The sequence below is a fragment of the Anolis sagrei genome, chromosome 11 (genome assembly GCF_037176765.1).
Source record: "Anolis sagrei isolate rAnoSag1 chromosome 11, rAnoSag1.mat, whole genome shotgun sequence".
NCBI lineage: Eukaryota > Metazoa > Chordata > Lepidosauria > Squamata > Dactyloidae > Anolis > Anolis sagrei.
The window spans coordinates 2,451,987-2,478,007 of NC_090031.1; the positions used below are offsets into that span (position 1 = coordinate 2,451,987).

The 26,021-nt window shown below is 47.5% G+C and overlaps 1 protein-coding gene across 2 annotated transcripts in view; it reads right to left on the reverse strand.

Moving 5' to 3' along the window:
* Positions 1-10,373: 10,373 nt before the first annotated feature.
* Positions 10,374-26,021, reverse strand: part of EEIG1 (estrogen-induced osteoclastogenesis regulator 1) — a 66,444-nt gene continuing 50,796 nt past the window's right edge. The window contains exons 4-13 of one of the 2 annotated variants that reach the window (XM_067471770.1): positions 24,536-24,565; positions 23,559-23,675; positions 20,497-20,543; positions 19,872-20,041; positions 18,678-18,782; positions 17,849-18,038; positions 13,490-13,611; positions 12,346-12,415; positions 11,139-11,164; positions 10,374-11,006 (exon numbers count right to left, since the gene is read on the reverse strand). In XM_067471770.1, the coding sequence (XP_067327871.1) occupies positions 10,954-11,006; positions 11,139-11,164; positions 12,346-12,415; positions 13,490-13,611; positions 17,849-18,038; positions 18,678-18,782; positions 19,872-20,041; positions 20,497-20,543; positions 23,559-23,675; positions 24,536-24,565 (930 nt within the window). In that variant the 3' untranslated portion in view covers positions 10,374-10,953. The remainder of the gene's footprint in view (positions 11,007-11,138; positions 11,165-12,345; positions 12,416-13,489; positions 13,612-17,848; positions 18,039-18,677; positions 18,783-19,871; positions 20,042-20,496; positions 20,544-23,558; positions 23,676-24,535; positions 24,566-26,021) is intronic. The other variant, XM_067471771.1, reaches the window with a different exon arrangement.

The following is a 26,021-nucleotide window of genomic DNA, read 5'->3' on the forward strand; positions in this document are numbered from 1 at the left end:
CTCCGTGGCAGGCCTCCCGCGCATGCGCACAGCAGACTTCCGTCTCCTTCGGAGGCTTCCGCGCACGCGCACAGAGTCCAGGCTCGGGTCATAGACTCCTTAAAAGAGGAGATGCGCGCCTTGTGACCCTAGACTCATGAAAGAGAAGAGTCATTCGCAGGCCTGCAAAGCTGAGGCTCATTTGGAAACCGTGTATGGATGGGCTTGAGAGGGAACTGTCCTTCCAAATCCTGGAAGGAGACTCGGTTTGCTCCATTATGTACCTTTCATGTTGCAGACTGTGGCTGGAAGCCATGCAAGGTTGGACTGACTCATGTCATAGAATCCTAGAGTTGGAAGAGCCCTCCTGGGCAATCATCCAGTCCACCCCCATTCTGCCAAGAAGCAGGAATATCGCATTCAAAGCACCCCTGACAGATGGCCATCCAGCCTCATCGAATCCTTGAGTTGGAAGAGACCTCCTGGGCCATCCTCCAGTCCAACCCCATTCTGCCAAGAAGCAGGAATTGCATTCAAATCACCCCTGACAGATGGCCATCCAGCCTCTGTTTCAAAGCTTCCAAAGAAGGAGCCTCCACCACACTCCCTCCGGGGCAGAGAGTTCCACTGCTGAACGGCTCTCACAGTCAGGAAGTTCTTCCTCATGTTCAGATGGAATCTCCTCTCTTGTAGTTTGAAGCCATTGTTCCATTGCGTCCTAGTCTCCAAGGAAGCAGAAAGGAAGCTTGCTCCCTCCTCCTCCCTGTGGCTTCCTCTCACATATTTATTATACATGGCCCTCATCATATCTCCTCTCATCCTTCTCTTCTTCAGGCTAAACATGCCCAGCTCCTTAAGCCGCTCCTCATAGGGCTTGTTCTCCAGACCCTTGATTTGCTCCCTCCTCCCTGTGGCTTCCTCTCACCTATTTATACATGGCCCTCATCATATCTCCTCTCATCCTTCTCTTCTTCAGGCTAAACATGCCCAGCTCCTTAAGCCGCTCCTCATAGGGCTTGTTCTCCAGACCCTTGATTTGCTCCCTCCTCCCTGTGGCTTCCTCTCACCTATTTATACATGGCCCTCATCATATCTCCTCTCATCCTTCTCTTCTTCAGGCTAAACATGCCCAGCTCCTTAAGCCGCTCCTCATAGGGCTTGTTCTCCAGACCCTTGATTTGCTCCCTCCTCCCTGTGGCTTCCTCTCACCTATTTATACATGGCCCTCATCATATCTCCTCTCATCCTTCTCTTCTTCAGGCTAAACATGCCCAGCTCCTTAAGCCGCTCCTCATAGGGCTTGTTCTCCAGACCCTTGATTTGCTCCCTCCTCCCTGTGGCTTCCTCTCACCTATTTATACATGGCCCTCATCATATCCCCTCAGCCTTCTCTTCTTCAGGCTAAACATGCCCAGCTCCTTAAGCCGCTCCTCATAGGACTTGTTCTCCAGACCCTTGATTTGCTCCCTCCTCCCTGTGGCTTCCTCTCACCTATTTATACATGGCCCTCATCATATCTCCTCTCAGCCTTCTCTTCTTCAGGCTAAACATGCCCAGCTCCTTAAGCCGCTCCTCATAGGGCTTGTTCTCCAGACCCTTGATTTGCTCCCTCCTCCCTGTGGCTTCCTCTCACCTATTTATACATGGCCCTCATCATATCCCCTCAGCCTTCTCTTCTTCAGGCTAAACATGCCCAGCTCCTTAAGCCGCTCCTCATAGGACTTGTTCTCCAGACCCTTGATTTGCTCCCTCCTCCCTGTGGCTTCCTCTCACCTATTTATACATGGCCTTCATCATATCTCCTCTCAGCCTTCTCTTCTTCAGGCTAAACATGCCCAGCTCCTTAAGCTGCTCCTCATAGGGCTTGTTCTCCAGACCCTTGATCATTTGAGTCGCCCTCCTCTGGACACATTCCAGCTTGTCAATATCTCTCTTGAATTGAATTGAAATGTCATGGGTGAAATAACTTGGGAGCACATGGTTCTTTTTTCCTTTTGCATTTAGCACCCAGAAAATGCAAGAAAAAAAAGGCAGAAGGTTATTTGATGGCAGGCCCGTTAACAACTCCTCGTTTGCAATTCCTAGAGAACTTCCCATCTTGTTTATTTATTTTATTTTAACCTTGTTTTTCATCCCTAACTTTCCCTAGTAAAGTCCAAGAGTTTCTCTGTCTGTTCCACAACAGCTGTCACTGGGTGAAGTGGCCCTTCACGATGTCACTGGGTTGGGTGGCCCTCCACAGTGTCACTGGGTGAAGTGGCCCTCCACCGTGTCACTGGATTGGCTGTCACTGGATGAAGTGGTCCCCCATGACGTTACTGGGTTGGCTGTCACTGGGTGAAGTGGCCCTTCACGATGTCACTGGGTTGGGTGGCCCTCCACAGTGTCACTGGATTGGCTGTCGCTGGATGAAGTGGCCTCCCATGACGACAGCTAGTTAGCTGTCGCTGGGTGAACTGGCCCTCAGTAGCGATGCTGGGTGAGGTTGCCCTCAGTGATGTTTGTGGGTTGGCTGTCACATGTGAGGTGGCCCTCTGCGATATTGCTGGGTTGGCTGTCACTGGGTGAAGTGGCCTGAAGGAAGCGTGAAATGTCTTATTCTTCTACTTTGTATGTGTCCTCTCTGAATTGCAGATGTTAGGGAGGGAAAGGAAAGAAGGAAGGAAGGGAAGGCAAGAAAAGCAAGAGAGGGAGGAAGAAAGAAAAAAAGAAAGAGTGAAATGGAGGAAAGAAGGAAAGAGAAAAATGGAAAAAGTGAGGAGGAAGAAAAAAGAAGGAAAGGAAAGCATATGAAGATGGAAAGAAAGAAAAAGAGAGGAAAGAAGGGATAAAGGAAGAGAGGGAGGAGAGAAAGAACAAGGAAAGAAAAGAAGGAAAGGTGCATGACGGAAGCAAGAGGCGGAAGGAAGGAAAGAAGGGAGGGAAAGGAAAGAAGAAAGGGAGGGAAGGCAAGGAAAGGAGGAGAGGGAGGAAGAAAGAAAAAGAAAGAGTGAAATGGGGTAAAGAAGGAGAGAGAAAGATGGAAAAAGGAAAAAGTGAGGAGGAAGAAAAAAGAAGGAAAGGAAAGCATATGAAGACGGAAGGAAAGAAGGGCTAAAAAAAGAGAGGGAGGAAAGAAAAAGAAGGGAAGAATAGGAGGAAAGGTGCATGAGGGAAAGCAAGGGAAGGAAGGAAGGAAGGAAAGGAAGACAAAGGGAGAAACGGAGTAAGGATGGGAGGGAGGGAAAGTAATGAAGGAATGAAAGGCAAGGAAAGAAAGAGAGGAAGGAAGAAAGAAAAAAAAGGAAGTGTGAAATGAAGGAAGGAAAGAAAGGTGGAAAAAGGAAAACATGAGGAGGAAGAAAAAAGAGTGAAATGGGGAAAGAAGGAAAAAGAAAGATAGAAAAAGGAAAAAGCGAGGAAGAAAAAAGAACGAAAGGAAAGCATATGGGGATGGAAGGAAAGAAGGGCTAAAAAAAGAGGGGGAGGAAAGAAAATGAAGGAAAGAAAAGGAGGAAAGGTGCATGAGGGAAAGCAAGAGAAGGAAGGAAGAAAGGAAGGAAGGAAGGAAGGAAAGGAAGACAAAGAGAGAAACAGAGGGAAGAAGGAAAGTAAGAGAGATGGAAAAGGGAGAAAATAGGCAGGCATTGGTCCCATTGCGTACACATGAAACGAAACGGTAAGGAAACAAACCAGGCCAGGTGTGATGTACCAAAAAGAAAAAGAAAAACCACCTTTATTTGTTTTTCTCCCCCGCAAAAAACGGTAATGACATTTGACATTATATAGTGAATTTCCTCTTTATATGTGTGGCTTCTCTACAATAAGGAAGGAACCGGAGAACAGAGTACAAACACGGATCATCGGTCGAGTCAAAGACGGCACAGCATTCCGTTAAAACAGGAACGGGCCTATTCCGGCCTCCTGGTGTTTTGGACTACAACTCCCATAATTCCCAGCAGCCGGTCACAGCCTCAGGCCTCTTCTTTTTCCCCCTCAGCCGCTTAAGCGGCTGAGGGGGAAAAAGAAGAGGCCTGAGGCTGTAACCGGCTGCTAGGAATTATGGGAGTTGTAGTCCCAAACACCGGGAGGGCCAGAATTGGCCCGCGTCTGCATTAGAAAAACAGAAACACCAGAGGAACCTCACAAACCATTCGAAGGAAAAATAACAATAATCAAAAACTGAGCAGCCGAACTAAATGCGACCTCTAGACTTCCTTTTAACCGCAAAGGGCTTTTTATTTTTATTCATTTTGTAAAGATTTGTAATTAATCTGCTTTTTTATCAAGGCCCCTCCCCTCCCCCAAAAATATTAGAAAGTGTTAAAACTATCTCTTGTTTGCATAGTCCCGTATTTATTTATTTCTCCCTTTTCCAAAAATAATCGTCATCACCTCCGCGCTCGAATCTCTCGCTTATAGAAGTATCTGAATATAATAAAAACCTGAACCTTGATCACTTTTTAAATTTTTTTTCCCCTCCAAGAAAATAAACGTGATCTCTTTCTTTCTTTCCTTATTTTTTTTCTTTCTTTCTTTCTCCAACCCGGTCAAAAATATGGGTTTCAAGAGCAAAACACTAAGCAAACGTCATTTATCGAAGCGACGGTAAAAGAATAATATGAAGAGACTGGTCATCAGCTCCTCGAAGGGTCGGTCAGGGTTCGGGTGCGGAGACTTCTCGCCCCGTCATCATCGGGATGAGAAATATCTGGAAGAAGCAAGGCTCACAAAGGGAAATGTGGCGTGACGGCCAAAGAATGGCCTGCTTCGCGGTCAGCGGTTTGGTCAATGCGCACATACGAAAAACGACATCAATGTGAAGGGGAAGTCTTCCAAGTTGGTTTCCACACACTGATGTGCCGCCCGGAGAGCGCAATTGCGCAGGGTGCAACTCAGCAGAAGGCGCTCTGCGTCCTACAGAATGGGGAAGGGGAAGAGGAAGAAGAGGAAGGGGAAGGAGGAGAAGAAAAAGAAAGGGAAGAGGTGGAAGAGGGAGAAGGAGGATGAGAAGGGGAAGAAGGGGATGATGAGGGAGAGGAAAAAGAAAAGGGAAAAGAATGGGAAGAAGAAGAAGAGGGAGAAGGAGGGTAAGGGGAGAAGGGAAAGAAGAATGGGAAGAGGAAGAAGAGGGAGGAGGAGAAGGGGAAGAAAAAGGAGAGGAAATAGAAGGGGAAGGGGAAGAGGGAGGAGAAGGTGAAGAGGAAGAAGAGGGAGAGGAAAAAGAAGAGGGAGAAGGGGAAGAGGAAGAAGGGGAAGAAAGAGAAGAGGAGGAAGAAGAAAAAGAACAAGAAAGCAGAAGAGAAGGGGAAGAAGAAGAGGGAGGAGGAGAAGGGGAAGAAAAAGAAGAGGAGACGAAATAGAAGAAGGAGAAGAAGAGGGGAAAGAGGAGAAGGGGAAGGGGAAAAAGAAGAGGGAGGAGAAGGGGAAGAGAGAGGAAAAAGAAAAGGGAGAAGGAGAAAGGGAAGAGGGAGGAGGAGAAGGGGAAGACAAAGAAGAGGGAGAGGAAAAGAAGAGGGAGAAGAGGAAGAAGGAGAAGGGGAAGAGGGAGAAGAAAAGGAAGAAGGGGAAGAAGAAGAAGAAAAAGAACAAGAAAGGGGAAGAAGGAGGAGGAGGAGAAGGGGAAGAAAAAAGAGAAGACGAAATAGAAGAAGGAGAAGAAAAAGGGGGGAAAGAGGAGAAGGGGAAGAGGAAGAAGAAAAAGAAGAGGGAGAAGGGGAAGAGAGAGAGAGGAAAAAGAAAAGGGAGAAGGAGAAAGGGAAGAGGAAGAAGAGGGAGGAGGAGAAGGGGAAGACAAAGAAGAGGGAGAGGAAAAAGAGGAGGGAGAAGGAGAAGATGAAGAAGAAGTTTCAAAGTACACAATTACTGTACCAGAACATGTTGGCAGGTGGAAAGGCGATTAAGTGCCGGTCCACACAGTTTAGCCCAGGCATGGGCAAACTTCCGAGTTGAAGTCCAACACACCTGGAGGGCTGAAATTTGCCCATGCCTGGTTTAGCCGAAAACAGGCCATTCGTGCAAGAAGACGGTCATCTGGCTCCCCGAACACACTACCTTTTATATATGTCTCGTGCTATTGACCCGGGGGGGGGGGGGGGCTCCTTCTCTTTCACATGGATGTAGGTTTCATATGTGTGCATTCACCAAAACATTTCCTGTGAATTTTTGCAACGGGAGCCTTCTTTTGCAATAACCCTGTTACGGCTGCCTGCGAGAAGAAGTCCCTTTGGAAGGAGAGGGCACCGACCGGCTCACCAACGCTTGCAACCGGGCTCAGCGTTGAGGACGCTCGTCCTTCCGCAGCTCCTGAGATCAAGCGAGGGAGAGATCCGCTCTCCCTCGGCCTCCCTTCGCCTGGAAGGGAGGCACATACAATGCGGGCGGATGGATGGAGAGATGCTCAAGCGCTGCAGTGCGCCTGGCATGGGAAACAGGCTGCGGGATAGGTGAGCAGCGCAAAACCTCCCAGCGGCTCGACGCTTGTGCACAGACCGGCTGGCACTCATGCCTGTATTTAAATGGCATGTAAATTTATTTAAATTTATGCAAGAGTGTCAGGGCAACCCTATATATCAAGTATGGGCTAAATTGGGCCCTCCCTCTGGTTGTTTTGGACTCCAACTCCCACCATTCCTGGCCTCGGACCCTTTCCTTTTCCCCCTCAGCCGCTTAAGCGGCTGAGGGGGAAAAGGAAAGGGTCCGAGGCCAGGAATGGTGGGAGTTGGAGTCCAAAACAACTAGAGAGAGTGCCAAAGTTTGCCCATTCCCTGCTAGAACACATTGGCCACACAGCCCGGAAAACTCACAGCAACCCATTGATTACGGCCGTGAAAGAAGGCCTTCGACAACACGTAACTCAAATAATTTGGGAGCCTTAACCGTCCGCAAAACAATGCAAATAACCCAGAAAGGAAACATATATATATATTCTCCGAAGCAGCAGCTTGGGCAAACTTTGCACGTAGGGCTATGGGTTTCACGGCAACATCCTACGGAATATCGACATTTGGAATCGAGGAGTATTTCGAATTTTTGGGCATCAAATGACCAAACCGCGGGATGTCACCGATAGCGCTTAAACGTGGAATCGTAGCACTATTATGGTGACGTGGGAAAGGAATTGCTTCTCGCCAGTCAGGAACTTTTTCGCCTGTGTGGCGGGAGTTTCAACGCCACCAATTCCAAACTGAAACGCTCCAGAGAAGGTTTGCGATACATCCCCAAACCTTTTGAGAAATCAACAACAACAATTTGGTTGAACGTGATCCGTTCCCAGGCTCTCATTTGGCACGGGATGGAGAGTGAGGGAGAGTCCAGCTCTGCCCTTTTCCTCTCGACTCAGGCTCAAGCTTTTTGCCCCGGCAAAAGCTTTGTCCGTGACCAAGAACAACGCGTTTCCGACAAAATAAATCCTGGAACGCGACCAGGCTCACAAGGCTATTGAGAAATAAGAGAGGCCTCTTCGGGCCGACGCCGGGAGGGATGAATCCCCACCCAAACAAACCAAGATAAAAGTGGAACAAGGACGTTAAAAACAACACAAAAGCCCAGCCTGCTGGGTCGTGAAACAGAATTCAAGACATTTCAAGCACAAAAGCGAAAGTCTCCAAGTGGAAACACAGTGGTTGAGAGGGAAAAAAAGAGCGTTCCCTACACAGGATCTCCAAATTGACTTCTCCCCTTTCGTTTGGTCTGGATGCGCAATGGAGAGCATCAGCCTTTTGTCCGGCTGAAGAATACTAGATAGAGGCCTGTGTTGCATCTCGGCTTCCCATGGAAAGTCCCTCTGTGAAGATACCATTCAACAGCGCATGGAGAAACCTGTCCTGCTGTGAAGATACCTTTCATGCAGAGGCATCCAACAGCGCATGGAGAAATCTGTCCTGCTGTACGAGGGAAGCATCACACACCACCTTTCGTCTCTATCGCAGTGGCGCCCAACTTGTGGCCCTCCCGGCGTTTGGGACTCCAACTCCCAGCTTGTCCAATGGCCAGGAATCCTGGGACTTGAAATCCTAAACACTTGAAGGGCTGCAGGTCGTGCACCTCCACCCTATTTCCCTGACGCAGTTCAATCTACCAAGACAGCCAAGGGATGGGAGATCGGCCTGAGCACAACCACGGGGATGCTCTATGCTCGTCCCTGCGAGTCCATTGACCCTTTGGGAATGCACTTTGGGGGTATCCCACCAGCAGAAAGGCACGTCCCTGGCGCTCTTTCCTCCTTTCCCCAAAGAACAACCTGCCTCCAGGAGTCACAGCAAGGCTGCCTTGGTCCTCAACATCTCTTCGTTCAGTGGAATAGAGTTCCAGGAGGCAGCAACACTTGGGGCTTTCCCCTCCTAGTCGTCCCCTTGAGTGCCTAATGCCCAGCACAACCCTGGCCTGAAAAGGGGAACGCAAAGGGATGAGGAAGGACGCCTTTGCGACCTTGCTGTGCGCGAAAAGCTAAGCGCCTTCATGTGTACAAGGAGGAGTGCAACACAACAAGCTCGTGACTGCAGCCAGGGTGAGTTTAAACGGCTATGTGTGCGATCCACAAAACTGCAAAAGTGAAGGGGACGATGGAGACACTACAAAGGGGATCGCGCACCGTCTGGAGCGCATCCCTTCACAAGGCGGGCAAAACTAAGAAGATGTGACCGCTAAGCCTTTCCGTTCTTTATAGGAAGCCCCAGCACAACTAAGAAATGGCACGTCGTGGAGGCAGGAGGGAGAGGTAGCCGAGCCCAGAAATGGTAGGTAATGCTACCCACTCTCTGTAAAGATACCCTCCCCGCAGAGACAGCCAACAGCGCATGGAGAAATCTGGGCCGGACAATCTCTCCTGCTGTATGAGGGAAGCATCACACGGTACCATTTGCCTCTACTGCAGTGGCGCCCAACCTGGGGCCCTCACGACATTTGGGGCTCCAACTCCCAGACATCCCTATTGATTGCCAGCTTGTCCAATGGCCAGGAATCCTAGGACTTGAAGTACAAAACAACTGGAGGTTGTGCACCTCTGCCCTATTGTCCCAACTAAGTTCCCTCTATCTACCAAGAATAGGAGTACATCACCTCACTCTGTTTATGGGATGTATGAAGGGATGAGAACCCCACCTTCCCCAAACTCTGACCTGCCGAGTGATTTCAGTCTATAGTTCCCATCACCTGCCAGTCAGCCTGCTAGCTGGAAGAGATGGGAGGACCGAAATCCAAACTGACCAGAGGCCAGAATGCGGACAGGTTCAAGCACTGGAGTGGAGACCGTGTGGCAACCCGGGTGTTTCCGGACTATATTGGGCAGACTGGGGTGGGGACCATGTGGTGACCCGGGTGTTTCCAGACTATACTGGGCAGACTGGGGTGGGGACCGTGTGGCGACCCAGGTATTTCCGGACTATATTGGGCAGACTGGGGTAGAGGCTATGTGGCGACCCGGGTGTTTCTGGATTATATTGGGCAGACTGGGGTGGGGACCATGTGGCGACCCGGGTGTTTCTGGACCATATTGGGCAGACTGGGGTGGAGACCATGTGGCGACCCGGGTGTTTCTGGACTATATTGGGCAGACTGGGGTGGCACCCGGGTGTTTCCGGACCATATTGGGTAGATTGGGGTGGAGACTATGTAGCAACCCGGGTGTTTCCGGACTGTATTGGGTAGACTGGGGTGGAGACCAGGTAGCGACCCGGGTGTTTCTGGACTATATTGGGCAGACTGGGGTGGGGACCGTGTGGCGACCCGGGTTTTTCCGGACTATATTGGGCAGACTGGAGTGGGGACCGTGTGGCGACCTGGGTGTTTCCGGACCATATTGGGTAGACTGGGGTGGAGACTATGTAGCAACCCGGGTGTTTCCGGACTATATTGGGCAGACTGGGGTGGCGACCATGTGGTGACCCGGGTGTTTCCGGACCATATTGGGCAGACTGGAGTGGGGACCATGTTGCAACCCGGTGTTTCCAGACTATATTTTGTGGGCTAAGAACACCTGGAGACTCCTGTTTCGGGTAACGCTTCACATGACAGAGACGGCAGAAGGAGCGAAGGCAACAAAGCAGCCTGTTCCCAAAGAACAGTTCAGCTGGACCCAGAGCCAACACGATACTACCCCCAAAGATAAGCGTTTTCTATTCCCTTGACTTTGAAAACCACAACTGGAAACATTTAAACACCCCCCTCTCTCTCTCTACACTGGCTTCAAGCCAATTTAGAGGCTGCTCGTTGCACAAAATCAGCAAAAGGGGAGCCAGCGGATTCTTTAGTAGGGAACAAGTCTCTCTAGATCAGGTCTGGGCCAACTTTGGCCTTCCTTCCGGGTGTTTTGGACTCCAACTCCCACCATTCCTAACAGCCTCAGGTCCTTTCCTTTTCCCCCTCAGCCGCTTAAGCGGCTGAGGGGGAAAAGGAAGGGACCTGAGGTTGTTAGGAATGGTGGGAGTTGGAGTCCAAAACACCTGGAGGGCCAAAGTTTCTCCCTGTCTGGGTGACAGGGTGTTTTGCCTGCAAGTGCGATCCAAAGTGTGGTTCTTTTGCAACCCAAATAGGTGACAGCCCAGAGCCAGGTGTGTTACCATCACACCTGACGGCTCTGTTTGCCCGCAGTCGGCAGCAGTTCTTCAACGTAGTGGAGGAAGGGGAGTGTTCACAGTGGTTTAACCCAACAGCAAAGAGAGGGCGAGACAGGACCGGGGTGGGTGGGTGGGCGTGGGGAATCCCACTGACGACAGTCCGCCCACGTTTTCTGTTTCGACGAGAAGGCGCCCGCCCCGGTCTCAGCACTGCCTCCAAGCCTCTCCGAAAGTGCCAAAGTCCCGGAGTGTCGCTCCCGGCAGCGTCGGAGTGAGAGAAGGAAGGAAGTCCTGCCTGGAATGTTGTGTGAAGAAAGGGCTCAAAGGGCACGTGGATCAAGACGAAGGGAGGAAGGAAGGAATAAAGAAGTGAGGACAGGAAAAGCCCACGGAACGAACGGCATCCATCCGTCGCCTCTGTGTCCACCCGTCGCCGCGTTCACATTTTAGTGGGTTTCGATGACCACTGGCTCGTAAACTCCAGATGAGACTCTGTGCGAAGAAAGGAGAGAGAAGAGGAGAAAATGTGACTGTGCCTGCGCAGGGACGGCCTAGGCCGGGTTGCATGCGACGGAGACCGAAACGAAGCCAAGAAATTGAAAGAAGAGAACGAAGAGGACTGACCTGGCCTGAAATCAAACGTCAGAAAGCTTTTTTGGGTGGGATGGAGAGAAGAGAGACAGATAAGACAGTGCTATAATACAGAAATCCTCATGGTGGGATTCGCAGGGCTTTCGGCGAGAGAGGAGTCAAGAGTCCCACCCGGGCAAGCCTCAAACTCACTGGGAAGAGTGGCCTGGCAGCCTGGGATACACCTGAAAGGCACAACTGGCTGAACTGGGGTCCAACGTCCACCATTCCTGACCATTCCTGACCAACAGCTACGCAGTCTGTAGCTTATGTTGGGATTAGAAACCTTCTACAAGCCTCCTACACTAGTTATTTGTTATGTATATAATTCGGATTGCTTACTGTATTGTATCTGTGTGCATTGCAGTTTTCCTTAACTCTATGTTGTGAGAGGAGCTGCAGATCATGTGACCTGATCTGGGACTGTTCAGGACTCAGACTCCATTTTTAAAGGCAAAAGCCATTAGACTTCAAATGTCAGAAAGCTGTTTTGGGTGGGATGGAGAGAAGAGAGACAGATAAGACAGTGCTTTAATACAGAAAACCTCACGGTGGGATTCGCAGGGCTTTTGGAGAGAGAGGAGTCAAGGGTTCCACCCGGGCAAGCCTCAAACTCACTGGGGAGAGTGGCCTGGCAGCCTGGGATACACCCAAAAGGCACAACTGGCTGAACTGGGGTCCTCCAGCTACTCTGAGCTACAACCTCCACCATTCCTGGCCAATGGCTACGCAGTCTGTAACTTATGTTGGAATTAGAAACCTTCTACAAGCCTCCTACACTAGTTATTTGTTATATATATCATTCGGATTGCTTACTGTATTGTATCTGTGTGTATTGTAGTTTTCCTTAACTCTATGTTGTGAGAGGAGCTGCAGATCATGTGACCTGATCTGGGACTGTTCAGGACTCAGACTCCATTTTAGAAAGACAGAAGCCATTAGACTTCAAATGTCAGAAAGCTTTTTTGGGTGGGATGGAGAGATGAGAGACAGATAAGACAGTGCTTTAATATAGCTCCAAATCTTCAACCATGCCATTAATGAAGACGTTGAGCATAGAGATACCCTCCAGTTCACACATGTGATGTCCCGAACACAACCCCAGGCCTTGATCCCACAAGTGTGTGTTTCTCCAGCACTTCCGAAGCCCAGCGCAATATTTCCATGCAAACCCAACGAGGCCTGTGCTTGGGGACCGTACCTGTTTGCAAGCTGAATCCCGCTGAGGGTCGTCCGGCCGTCTCTGCTCACAAACAGCCTCAGGTTACTATCTGTGGCGGAAAACAAAAGCAAGGGGAAGGGTGAGCAAAACAGGGCACACAACAACCCCAGGTTTCGGCGGTGACCAGGAGAGCATTTGCACAGTTAAAACTCGTGCGCCAGCTGCGCCCGTACCTTGGGAAGTCTGACTTGGCCACGGTAGTCCACGCTCTGGTTACATCCCGCCTAGATTACTGCAACGCTCTCTACGTGGGGTTGCCTTTGAAGACAGCTCGGAAGCTTCAACTAGTCCAGCGTCCAGCAGCCATAATTCTAACAGGAGCGGGTCGCAGGGAGCATACAACCCTCCTGTTGTGCCAACTTCATTGGCTACCGACTTGCTATCGGGCTCAATTTAAAGTGCTGGTGTTGACCTTTAAAGCCCTAAACGGTTCCGGCCCAAGCTCCCTATCCGACCGCATCTCGGCCTATGAACCCACCAGGACTTTGAGATCTTCCGGGGAGACCCTGCTCTCGATCCCACCTGCTTCTCAAGCTCGGCTGGCGGGGACGAGAGACAGGGCCTTCTCGGTGGTGGCTCCCCGGCTGTGGAACGCCCTTCCCACAGATATTAGGTTAGCACCATCTTTAATGGCATTCCGCAAGAAAGTAAAGACCTGGTTATTTCAGCAGGCGTTCGAATAATTGTGCAATGACTGGTAATGACATAGGAATGGAACAATGGATGACGAATCTGGATCATGTTTTTAGTGATGAGACCTTAGTGAATGGTTAGTATAGTCATTGTGTATTAATTGTGTATTAGATTAGGTTATTAACTGCTTTATATTGATGTTGAATTTTGCTATGTCCTGTGTCCTGTGAACCGCCTTGAGTCGCCTCCGGGCTGAGAACAGCGGTATAGAAGTAAAGTAAAGTAAATAAATAAGTAAATAACAATAGCGCACTGTAAATCGCCCGCCTGCGGGTATTTTATGCGAGAGCTTTGGCCCAAAAGTAGAAGCCAAACAGCACAAAGCAGGCTTTGTAGTGAGAAGGCCAAGGAGTCAGAGCTCAGGCGGGGACCTACGTTAAGGAAACTGAGGCAGAGCTAAGCCTTGCTGTGGGAGTGCGAGCGGCCTGACCTTCGGTGTTGCTGACGTCCGTGAAGTCCTGGCTCTGCATGATTTTCTCCACGATGTCGTCTGCGTCGATCCGGGTATCATCCACCCAGGTGGGGTGGCTCTCCACCGAGTCCTTCTTCCGCCTGATTGGGAAAGAGAGGAGGAGGGCGCGAGAGTGAAGGCACATCCCGGCAAAACACAGGCCTCGTTTCCGCTCACAAGCGGGAAGATTATCATTATGACGTTTATTTATATCCTGCTTTTTCTCTCCATCAGGAGACTTAAGAATAGAATAGCTTTATTTGTCACTGTGCTATTGCACTTCAAAATTAAATGCTTTCCCCAGCACACACCACAAAACAACACAACCATCTCACCACACTCCCACCAATGCCACATCAATGCAAAACCATGGAGTTCAACATCGGCACAACTCTAGAATAAAAGCTGCCTCTTGGTCTGTTTGTCCTTGTCTTTGTCACCCTGTACCGCCTGCCAGATGGTAATAATAAGCCATTGTAAAGAAGGCCTTCCTTCTCAGAGCCGGAGAAGGGAGAAAGTAAGCAGGCAGTGGTCCCAATGACACTCAAACAATACTGAATACATAAAATAGGATAGAATAGGATAGAATAGCTTTATTGTTATTGTGCTATTGCACTTTGAAATTAAATGCTTTCCCCAGCACACACCACAAAACAGTACTAAGCAGTACAACTGATTGATTACTGGAATATGGATTAATGGACAATGAGATCGGATGCTGATTCTATTGATGAGACGTGATGGATTGTTGTTTTCCTGTATTGTTGTATTGATGTCCTGATGTTAATTAATTGATATTACGGTTTTAAATGACTAATGATTTTGTACTGTATTGTTGATACTGGTTGTTAACCGCTCTGAGTTGCCGTTGGCTGAGAAGAGCGGTATACAAGTGAAGTAAATAAATAAACAATAAATAAGCCATGGAGTTCAAGATAGCCACAGTTCTAGATTAAAACCATCTCTCAGTCTGTCTGTCCTTGTCTTTGTCACCCTGTACCGCCTGCCAGATGGTAATAATAAGACACTGTAAGGAAGGCCTTTCTTCTCAGAGCTGGAGAAGGGAGAAAGTAGGCAGGCAGCTGTTCCAATGACACTCAAGCAACACTGGGTATGCACACCAATACATAGAATAGAACAGAATAGAATATGATTGTCATTGTGCTATTACACTTCGAAATTAAGTGCTATTGCACTTCCCCCAGCACACACCACAAAACAACACAACCATCCTTCCGCACTCCCACCACTACCACACAGTGCCCCATGCCACATCAGTGCAAAGCCATGGAGTTCAACATAGGCACAGCTCTAGGATAAAACTATCTCTCACTCTGTCCGTCCTTGTTTTTGTCACCCTGTACCGCCTGCCCGATGGTAATAATAAGACTTTATAACAGAGAATAGAACAGAATGGAATACTATTGTCATGGTGCTATTGCACTTCGAAATTAAATGCCTTCCCTAGCACACACTACAAAACAACACAACCATTCCTTCACACCTCAGCCACCACCGCACAGCCCCCCATGCTACTTCAATGCAAATCCATGGAATTCAAGATAGCCACAGTTCTAGATTAAAACCATCTCTCAGTCTGTCTGTCCTTGTCTTTGTCACCCTGTACCGCCTGCCAGGTGGTAATAATAAGACACTGTAAGGAAGGACTTTCTTCTCAGAGCTGGAGAAGGGGAAAGTAGGCAGGCAGTGGCCCCAATGACACTCGGGCAACACTGGGTATGCGAATACATAGAATAGGATAGGATAGGATAGCTTTATTGTCGTGCTATTGCACTTTGAAATTAAATGCTTTCCTCAGCACAAACCACAAAACAACACAACCATTCCTCCACACCTCAACCACTACTGCACAGCTCCCAGTGCCACATCAATGTGAAGCCTTGGAGTTCAAGATAGCCACAGTTCTAGATTAAAACCATCTCTCAGTCTGTCTGTCCTTGTCTTTGTCACCCTGTACCGCCTGCCAGATGGCCATAATAAGACACTGTAAGGAAGGACTTTCTTCTCAGAGCTGGAGAAGGAAGAAAGTAAGCAGGCAGTGGTCACAATGACACTCGGGCAACACTGGGTATACGAATACATAGAATAGGATAGGATAGGATAGTTTTATTGTCATTGTGCTATTGCACTTCAAAATTAAATGCTTTCCCCAGCACACACCACAAAACAACACAACCATCCCTCCACACTCCCACCAATGCCACATCAATGCAAAGCCATGGAGTTCAACATAGTTATTTATTGCTGTATTGTTGTTGTTGTGTTTTATTGATGTATTTGGGCTCTGCCTCTTGTAACCCGCACCTAGTCCTGCGGGAGATGGTAGCAGGGTATAAATAAAGGATTATTATTATTATTATTATTATTATTATTATTATTATTGGCACAGCTCTAGGATAAAAGCGGTCTCTCGGTCTGTCCGTCCTTGCCTTTGTCACCCTGTGCCGCCTGCCGGAATGCTCTGAGCTTTCTTAAGGCAACGGGAATGACAAAGTCCTTCCAAAAAGGGGAGAAAGGAGGCAAGCGATGCTTCTCTGTGCCAAAGTGGTGACTCTTTGGAGCCCCTTCCTACCTGCAGTGACTATACAGTTACCAAACCATGCGCAGAGGCAGGAGGTGAGGACACTCTTTCGAGCACAGCTGCTAACATGAAAAGACGGCTTGCACAACCTGCGGGAGGGCTGTGCTCGAGGCCCGTGTTCCCCTCCGTCTCTGCTTTCTGCGCTTCTCAAGTCACTGCTCCCAGAAGCAAATGACAACACGAATTAGTCCTCGGCCATTTCCGGGCCCGGCTTTTCCTTTTCCCCTTATTCATTTTTAACAGGAAGCCTTGTATTGAGCCTGGAAAGCCTCGTGTCCCACTCAGGAGAGACAATGCCCACTTGCTTGTCTATTTTATTCTGTGCTGCTCGCATCTTCTGTTCTGGTTCCTCACTTATTCAGGCCTTGCCCGAGGGAGGGCGGCGCATGATGTTGCTCTGAAAAATTAATGCACGCTCGGTCCAAACCAGGGCTGGATACAGGGAAAAGGGAGAGAGAGGGCTGCCTGGACTTCTGCTCAGGAGATTTCTCTCCCCTTTGCAGGGAAAGCAATCTGATGCTATATTATTGTTTTTGGATTGGGTTTGTTGTCTGTCCGTTTCTGGCATTGAATGTTTGCCACCTTCGTTGGAAACCGCCCTGAGTCCCCTCGAGGAGATAGGCCGGGTTACAAATAAAGTTATTATTGCATTGTTGAAGGCTTTCATGGACGGAATCACTGGGTGTTGTGAGTTTTCTGGGCTGTCTGGCCATGTTCCAGAAGCATTCTCTCCTGACGTTTTGCCTGCGTCTGTCTATGGCAGGCATTCTCAGAGGTTGTGAGGTCTGTTGGAAACTAGGAAAATGGGGTTTATATATCTGTGGAATAATGTCCAGGGTGGGAGAAAGAAAGAACTCTTGTCTGTTTGACATAAGTGTGAATGTTGCCATTGGCCATCTTGATTAGCATTTGGTGGCTTGCAGTTTCAAGGCCTGGCTGGTTGCTGCCTGGGCAAATCCTTTGTTGAGAGGTGATTAGCTGGCCTGGATTGTTTGTCTGGAATTCCCCTGTTTTGGGGTGTTGTTCTTTATTTACTGTTACAATTTTATAGATTTTTAAGATACTGGATACAGCATATTTTTAATAACACAGAAATGCTGGACCACTCTGACATCCACCATGTCAGACGACACAGAGAAGCCACTGAAATCCACAAGAAGCATGTGGACAATTTGAACAGAAAGGAGGAAACCATGAAAAGGAACAAAATCTGGCTACCAGTATTAAAAAACTCTAAAATTATAAAATAAATAAAGAACAACACTCAAACATAAGGAACTCTAGACAATAAACAATCAGGGACAGCTAATCACCTACCAACAAAGGATTCCCCCAGGCAGTAAGAAGCCAAAATTGAAAACTGCTAGGCCATTAAATCCTAATCAAGGTGGCCAACTGCTACATTCCCACTTGCCTCCAACAGACAAGAGTTCTTTCTCCCACCCTGGAAATCATTCCACAGAAATATAAACCTCACTTGGCTAGTTTCCAACAGACCTCACAACCTCTGAGGGTGTCTGCCATAGATGTGGGTGAAATGTCAGGAGGGAATGCTTCTGGAACATGGCCAGACAGCCCAGAAAACACACAACAACTCAGTGATTCCGGCCATGAAAGTCTTCAACAATACAACAACAACAATAATAATAATACGTGGATTTTTCCTCAAATAAAAACTCATTTGCAACAGATCCCCCCACCACCCACAAAAGAAGAGAATGAATTATTTTGCCGACCTGGAGGGCCTCTCTGTGAGGAGGGTAGGCCGGGGTGGGCGTGGGGGCTTCTCAGGCCGGGGCTCACGCTCGCCCTCGGGACCCTCCACCGCTGTGCTGAGGCCGCCCGACGCGCTGCTGCTGGTCGACGTGTTGCGCCGGTGCGTCAGGTCCGAGGTGCTGGAGGAGCGCGAGTGCTCGGTGCTGTAGCCTGCGGGAAGAGGAGCAGCGCAGCAAGTGGGACCGGCGGTCCCCTTCGACCCACAGGAGGGTGCCCCCCCTTCCCCCTGCACATGGGTCAAGCTCAAGCCCACAGACCACATACAGCCCTCCGTATCAGGCACGGGCCAACTTTGGCCCATCTCTCTGGGCGGAGAGCGACAAGGCAGACCCACTGAAAGATGCGCTGGGCCCATAACCCTACTTCTGCGACCAAAGCTTTGTGCAAGTTGCTAATGTCAGTGCTTTCCCCCTCTAAGAAAAGTATGTTCTGATAGCATAACAACTGTCCTTCATGGTCTCATCCAAGCCTCTGCTTAATAATAATAATAATAATAATAATAGTAGTAGTCTAGAGTCGGAAGAGACCTCTAAAGGCCTTCTTTCCGCCAGGCAGCAAGGCACAATCCAAGCCCTCCTGACCGATGGCCATCCAGCCTCTGCTTGTAGTCATTTCGAGGGCCACACTGCTATGCTAAGGATGAGAAACACAAAGCTTGGGTTCTTCCATTCTGGTTCCAGAGAGCGCATGACAGAAAGGGAACGGGACGGCCCAGAGAGAAGCCCCCAGAGGCGCAAACGCATGGCGTACTTTGGGTTCTTTTGGCAAGCGCATGCGACGAGCCGTTACCAGAGATCTTGGACTGCTGGCTGGCGTAGCTGGAGTTCCGCGAGTGTCCCGAGTGGAAGACTTCCTCCGGACTGGACAGGTTCTGGTCTGGCTCCTCTGGCAGCCCTGCGGAGAGAAGGGAGGTCCCGTAAGAGAGACAGAGACAGACAGACAGACAGAGAGAGAGCCCAAGGCAGGCAGTGGTTGCTTTTGCCCATCAGGAAGCTCTGCAGAAGATCGGCTTCAACAGGCTCAAAGCGAGGAAGCTGCATCGCCACATGTTGATCTTTATCCCAGCAGAAGCAGCCAGCAATGTCCAGCTTTGACTGGGATTGAGATTCCCGTTGCGACATTAGATAGGAAAGCATTCCATGTACCTCCAGTGTAGAAAAATAGCGCAGTCTATTGAAAAGGGTTAAGAGAATAGAGATGTGATCCTGGAGACCAAAACACCTGGAAGGAGGGCCGAATTGTCAACTAGCAAAACGCTGTATTAGATAGGAATGCATTCCATGTACCTCCAGTGTAGAAAATACACTTCTAATGGATATGTGTTCACAGCACAGTCTACTGAAAAGGGTTAAGGGAGTAGATCTGTGATCCTAGAGTCCAAAACACCAGGCGGGAGGGCCAAAGTGTCAACTAGAAAAACGCAACATTAGATAGGAAAGCATTCCATGTACCTCCAGTGTAGAAAATACACTTCTAATGGATATGTGTTCACAGCACAGTCTACTGAAAAGGGTTAAGGGAGTAGATCTGTGATCCTAGAGTCCAAAACACCAGGCGGGAGGGCCAAAGTGTCAACTAGAAAAACGCAACATTAGATAGGAAAGCATTCCATGTACCTCCAGTGTAGAAAAATACACTTCTAATAGACATGTGTTCACAGCACAGTCTATTGAAAAGGGTTAAGGGAGTAGATCTGTGATCCTGGAGACCAAAACACCTGGAAGGAGGGCCGAATTGTCAACTAGCAAAACGCTGTATTAGATAGGAATGCATTCCATGTACCTCCAGTGTAGAAAATACACTTCTAATGGATATGTGTTCACAGCGCAGTCTACTGAAAAGGGTTAAGACAGTAGTGATGTGATCCTAGAGTCCAAAACACCTGGAGGGAGGGCCGAAGTTGGACCGGGCCTGGGCAGAGAAGCAGAAGTAGGAAAAGTCCTGCAACGTCAAACGGCAAGGACCCCCACCCACTCTCCGTACCTGAGCTGAGGATGGAGGGCCGGGCCTTGCTCTGGCGCACGGAGCCCATGGCGGATGGGACGCTGGCAGGGATAGGGGTGCCGCTGGTAGAGGTCCCTTCGCCTTTGCAGGTCAGCTGGAGCGTGGAGTCCTGCCCAGGGACGGCGATGGACTTAGCCGTGGATGGAGGCCTGAGAAGGAACACACACACCCCGTTGCTTTTGTTTGTCAAACAGGTGCGTTAAGACACGAACTGAACATTTCCACTTGCCTTCTCATCACACTCTCTCGGCCCAGTCCAACATTAAACCAGCCCTGGGCCAACTTGAGCTTTCCCTCCAGGTGTTTTGGACTCCAACTCCCACAATTCCTGGTCTCAGGCCCCTTCCTTTTCCCCCTCAGCCGCTTAAGCGGCTGAGGGGGAAAAGGAAAGGGCCTGAGACCAGGAATTGTGGGAGTTGGAGTCCAAAACACCTGGAGGGAAAGCTCAAGTTGGCCCATTCGTGACTTAAACCAATTCAGATATGATCAAACTGCAGGTCCCCTCACTATTGTTCTTACAGGATTGCAACCTCTCTCTCTACAATGCCGTCACAACATCCCCCTTCCTTGATTCCGCGCCTTTATTTCCAAGTGACCAACTCACGTTTTGAAGCAAGGGTCTCCCGACAGCAGGGACATGCCGATGGTCACCTGGGGAAGGCGGAAAGGCAGCTTTAGGTGTCGAAATATAGAATACAGGTCAGGAGAGAACACAAGAAAACCAATCTAATACACCTAGTCAAGGCAGAGACATATTATATTGACACTTTAAATATATAAATATAGATTGAACTTCATGACCATAGTTTCAAATAACCATGTGCAGCATTTGCTTGGGGTCTGGCTCTAGGTTGCGCATGGATTTCCTATTCCAGGATAGAAAATGGCTCGCTTTTTTTGGACTTTTTGAAAATACATATAATATAGTTATATATATACTAGCCGTCCACTGCCACGCATTGCTGTGGCCCAGTCTGTGTATATGTGTTTTGTGGGTGTATATATGTGTGTTTGCATGCATATATATATATATGTGTGTGTGTGTGTGTGTGTGTGGGTGTGTGGTTTTGTGTATGCATTGTAATGTATTTTTTTCTTTTTTGGCTTTTAAAGTCCCTTCCACTGTGTTTTTCAGTGTTTTTCTGAGTGATGGTCACTCGTTGGCCTGAGAGGTGTCTTGCATCCAAATTTGGTGTCAATTCATCCAGTGGTTTTTGAGTTATGTGAATCCCACAAACATTACATTTCTATATATATATATATATTAGCCGTCCCCTGCCACGTGGTGCTGTGGCCCAGTCTGTGTATATGTGTTTTGTGGGTGTATATATGTGTATGAGAGAAGACATGCTGGTCGCTTCTGTGGCGAGAAATTACACTGCTGGAGAAATTACACTGCTTAGCCAATATTGCACCACCTGACATCCGCCGGGAAGTAGCAGCCAATAGTGAAAGGACCAAGGCAGAGACATCTCCAGCTCATCCCCTGTTTGGGTATCAGCCAGCACGTCAACGACTTAAATCAAGACATAGTTTTCTTAGATCTACAGAGACACTCGCTGGAACACCCCAGCAAGCGAGAGTCCAAAAGTGGCAGGCCCAAACCGAGCACCTCAATTCATGGGTGATACCAGATGAGAGACTCCCCCCTGGGCACACAGAAGACTGGGCGACTTGGAAGGCGCTGAACAGACTGCGCTCGGGCACCATGAGATGCAGAGCCAATCTTAAGAAATGGGGCTACAGGGTGGAATCCTCAGCATGCGAGTGCGGAGAAGAACAAACCACTGACCACCTGCTGCAATGCAATCTGAGCCCTGCCACATGCACAAGGGAGGACCTTCTTGCGGCAACACCAGAAGCACTCCAAGGGGCCAGATACTGCTCAAAGGACATTTAACCAAATACCAAATTTGCAAAATCTGTGTGGTTTTTTTTCTTTCTTTCTTTCTTTTCTTTTTTTCTTTTTAATCTCTGTGTTTGTTTTGCTCTGTTAGAATTGTAATACAATGGTTGCTGATGACACGATAAATAAATAAGCAGAAGACATTTCCATCTTGTCTTTGCTAATAATATAATATAATATAGTATATTGTATATACATACAATATTTATAATATTATAATGTAATACAATATAATAGTACAATATTATAATTATAAATTTGCATTACATGTAATATTGCTAATAATATTACAATATAATAGTATAGTGCAATATAGTAATATATAATACTGATATTGTACTATGCTATGATATTTTTACTGTACTTAGATTTTAACCTGTAATGATGATGCACTGTGTTGTTTTTTTTATATTATTGTATTTGAACACATGTTGTGAACTTGGCCTGAGTCCCTCGTTCGAGGTGAGAAGACCGGTATATAAAACTTCTAAATAAACAAAATAATAAATAAATAAATGCTAATAATATAATAATTGTATGAAAATATAAATTGTAAGCTGCTCTGAGTCCCCTTCAGGGTGAGAAGGGTGGCATATAAATGCCGTATATAAATAAATAAATAAATAAATAAATATGTGTGTATGTATTTGTGTATATGTGCATTTATGTGGTTTTGCACATGTGATGTAATGTAGTTTTAATTTTTTTTTTGGCTTTTTAAGTCTCTTCTGCTGTGTTTTTCAGTATTTTTATGAGTGAAAGTCACTTGCTGCCTGATAAGTGTCTTGTGTCCAAATTTCGTGTCAATTCGCCCAGTGGTTTTTGAGTTATGTTAATCCTAGAAACAAACATTACAGATAAATAGATAGATATTCATATTCATGTCAGGAGGGACTTGAGAAACTACAAGTTACTTCTAGTGTGAGAGAATTGGCCACCTGCAAGGACGTTGCCCTAGGGATGTTGCCTGGATGTTTTGATGTTTGACCATTCTTGTGGGAGGGAGGCTTCTCTCATGTCCCTGCATGGGGAGCTGGAGCTGACAGAGGGAGCTCATCTGCACTCTACCCGGATTTGAACCTTCGACCTGTCGGTCTTCAGTCCTTACAGCACAAGGATTTAACCCATTGCGCCACCAGGGTCTCCTATAATAATATATAATAAGGTATAGTAATAGTAATAATAATAATAATAATAATAATATAGAAAAATATTGCTGATATCCCGACAGGTCACAAGTTCGAATCTGGGGAGAGGCGGATGAGTTCCCTCTATCAGCTCCAGCTCCTCATGCAGGGACACGAAGCCTCCCACAAGGATGATAAAAACATCAAATCATCCGGGTGTCCCCTCGGCAATGTCCTTGTAGATGGCCAATTCTCTCACACCAGAAGCGACTTGCAGTTTCTCAGGTCGCTCCTGACATGACAATAATAATAATAATAATAATAATTATTATTATTATTATTATGAAATCCATACAAAATCCAGCATATATATCTCTTTTGCTCTGACATAATGTGTTTTTATGTCAGTAAAATTAATAATAATAATAATAATAATAATAATAATAATAATAATACAACCAGAAGAATGATCTTGTGTGCTGTGGACTCATCTTGTTGTGTTCCAAATAATAATAATAATAATAATAATAATAATAATAATAATAATAATACAACAACAACCAGAAGAGTGATTTAATAATAATAATAATAATAATAATAATAATAATAATAATAATAGCCTTGCGCCATTACCTTCAGGATGGAGTTGTCCTGCCGCGTGTTCTTGGTGTCGTAGCCCTCCAGCAAGCAGCATCGGACGGTGAAACCGGAGCCGGCAAACTCTGCCAGATTCAGATCCGCAAAACCCAGCTGTGAAGCCAAGACATTTGGGAAGAAAGCTCAGTGTCTCGTAGCAAGACATGACAAAGGAGAGACACTGGGATTGTGGCGCATCTGGCTGAGTGTCAGCTGCATTAAGATCACTCTGACCAAAAGGTCATGAGTTCGAAGCCAGCCCGGGTTGGAGTGGGTTTTCAACCAATTGTGTAGCCTGTTGTCGACCTTTGCAGCCCGAAAGACAGTTGCATCTGTCAAGTAGGAAAATTAGGTCCCACCTTAAAGTGTGGGGAGGCTAAATTAACTGACTTATGAGCCTATAAAGAAGACCAGCAAAGCATTCCAGCGGGGAAGCATGCGGGGAATGCGGAAGTGCTTCATCAGCATCGCAGATGGACGATGAAAGCGACAGCTCCCAAGTTAAATAGCCTCTGTCTATGTCTGTATATGTTTGTATGTCCAAAATTGGCCTTGAATGTTTGCCATATATGTGTACACTGTAATCCGCCCTGAGTCCCCTGTGGGGTGAGGAGAAGGGCGGAATAGAAAAGCTGTAAATAAATAATTAATTAATAAGTGCACCGGGCGGTCGAAATTGGCAGCGGCTAAACTTCAGGAAGGGAGACGCCCACTCCTCGCAGGGAAGGAAACAAGGACTGTCTTCCTGGCAAGGAGAGGGTTAACCCTCCCGGAGTCATTGCATAACCAAGGTCACAGAAAACACTCGGTCAACCGTGTGGAAAAACACACTCCGATGCATGCCACACAAACATCTTAAGGCCCGCTTTGTACTGCGCCGCCCCCAGAATGCACTGCCGAGAACATATGCCAAGCTTAATGTGACGTTATGGCAATGGGCGCAAAGGACAGGCCTGGCTTTTCGTGTTCCTTACCTTGGAATAGGTTTTCCCTCCTTTCAGTTCCTGCCACAAGAAGAAGAGAAAGAAGGCGTCAGTTCAGAGAAAGGCCGCTCTGCTCAGAAAACAATGGTGGGCGTTCAAGGAGGGCTCCGTGGACACACTGGCCTATTCAGTCCAGGAATGGGCAAGGCTGGGCATCGGCTCATTGTTTCCAAGATAGGCTTGCTTAGCATCTCTGGAAAAGAGACTTTGCCCAGGGCGAGGCAAGACCATGTCCACTGAGCTCCGGTGTCGATTAGGTGTTTTCAAGCACATTACACACATCTGTTGTATTTGCATTTGCTAGGTCTGAATCCCTATTACACTCTGGCACACTATGGTTTGTCCATATCTGTGTTTTCTAATTGGTTCTATTGCCGCATTATCACAGGGTGCCTGCGCCCCACACCACTGGAGAAATTACACTGCTTAGCCGGTATTGCACCACCTGACATCCGCCGGGAAGTAGCAGCCAATAGTGAAAGGACCAAGGCAGAGACATCTCCAGCTCATCCCCTGTTTGGGTATCAGCCAGCACGTCGACTTAAATCCAGACATAGTTTTCTTAGATCTACAGAGACACTCGCTGGAACACCCCAGCAAGCGAGAGTCCAAAAGTGGCAGGCCCAAACCCAGCACCTCAATTCATGGGTGATACCAGATAAGAGACTCCCCCCTGGGCACTCAGAAGATTGGGCAACTTGGAAGGCGCTGAACAGACTGCGCTCGGGCACCACAAGATGCAGAGCCAACCTCAAGAAATGGGGCTACAGGGTGGAATCCTCGGCATGCGAGTGCGGAGAAGAGCAAACCACTGACCACCTGCTGCGATGCACCCTGAGCCCTGCCACATGCACGATGGAGGACCTTCTCACAGGCACACCAGAGACACCCCAAGTGGCCAGATACTGGTCAAAGGACATTTAACCAAATACCAAATTTGCAAAATCTGTGTGGTTTTTTTTTTCCTTTTTTTCTTTTTCTTTCTAATCTCTGTGTTTGTTTTTGCTCTGATAGAATTGTAATACAATGGTTGCTGATGACACGATAAATAAATAAATTGGTTCTATTATAAAAACATAGGGAAAGTTGATCAAACTGCAAACGCTTTGTCTTCACAGGAGGGACATCCTGCTATAGCATATTATAATATTATAATTTACAGCAGGGACATCCTGCTATAGCATATTACAGTATTATAATTGTATATTTTAATTACATTATACACTATTATTATATAACTATAATACATTACATCATGTCACATTATTATAATTGTACTATTTTAATTATATTATATAGTATTATTATATAACTATAATACATTACATCAGGTCACATTATGATTTTTGTTCATGGGTGATCAATATTGGTTCTATTATAAAAACATGGGGAAAGTTGATCAAACTGCAAACACGTTGTCTTTACAGGAGGGACATCCTGCTGTATTATATTATATTATTTGTATTGTCGAAGGCTT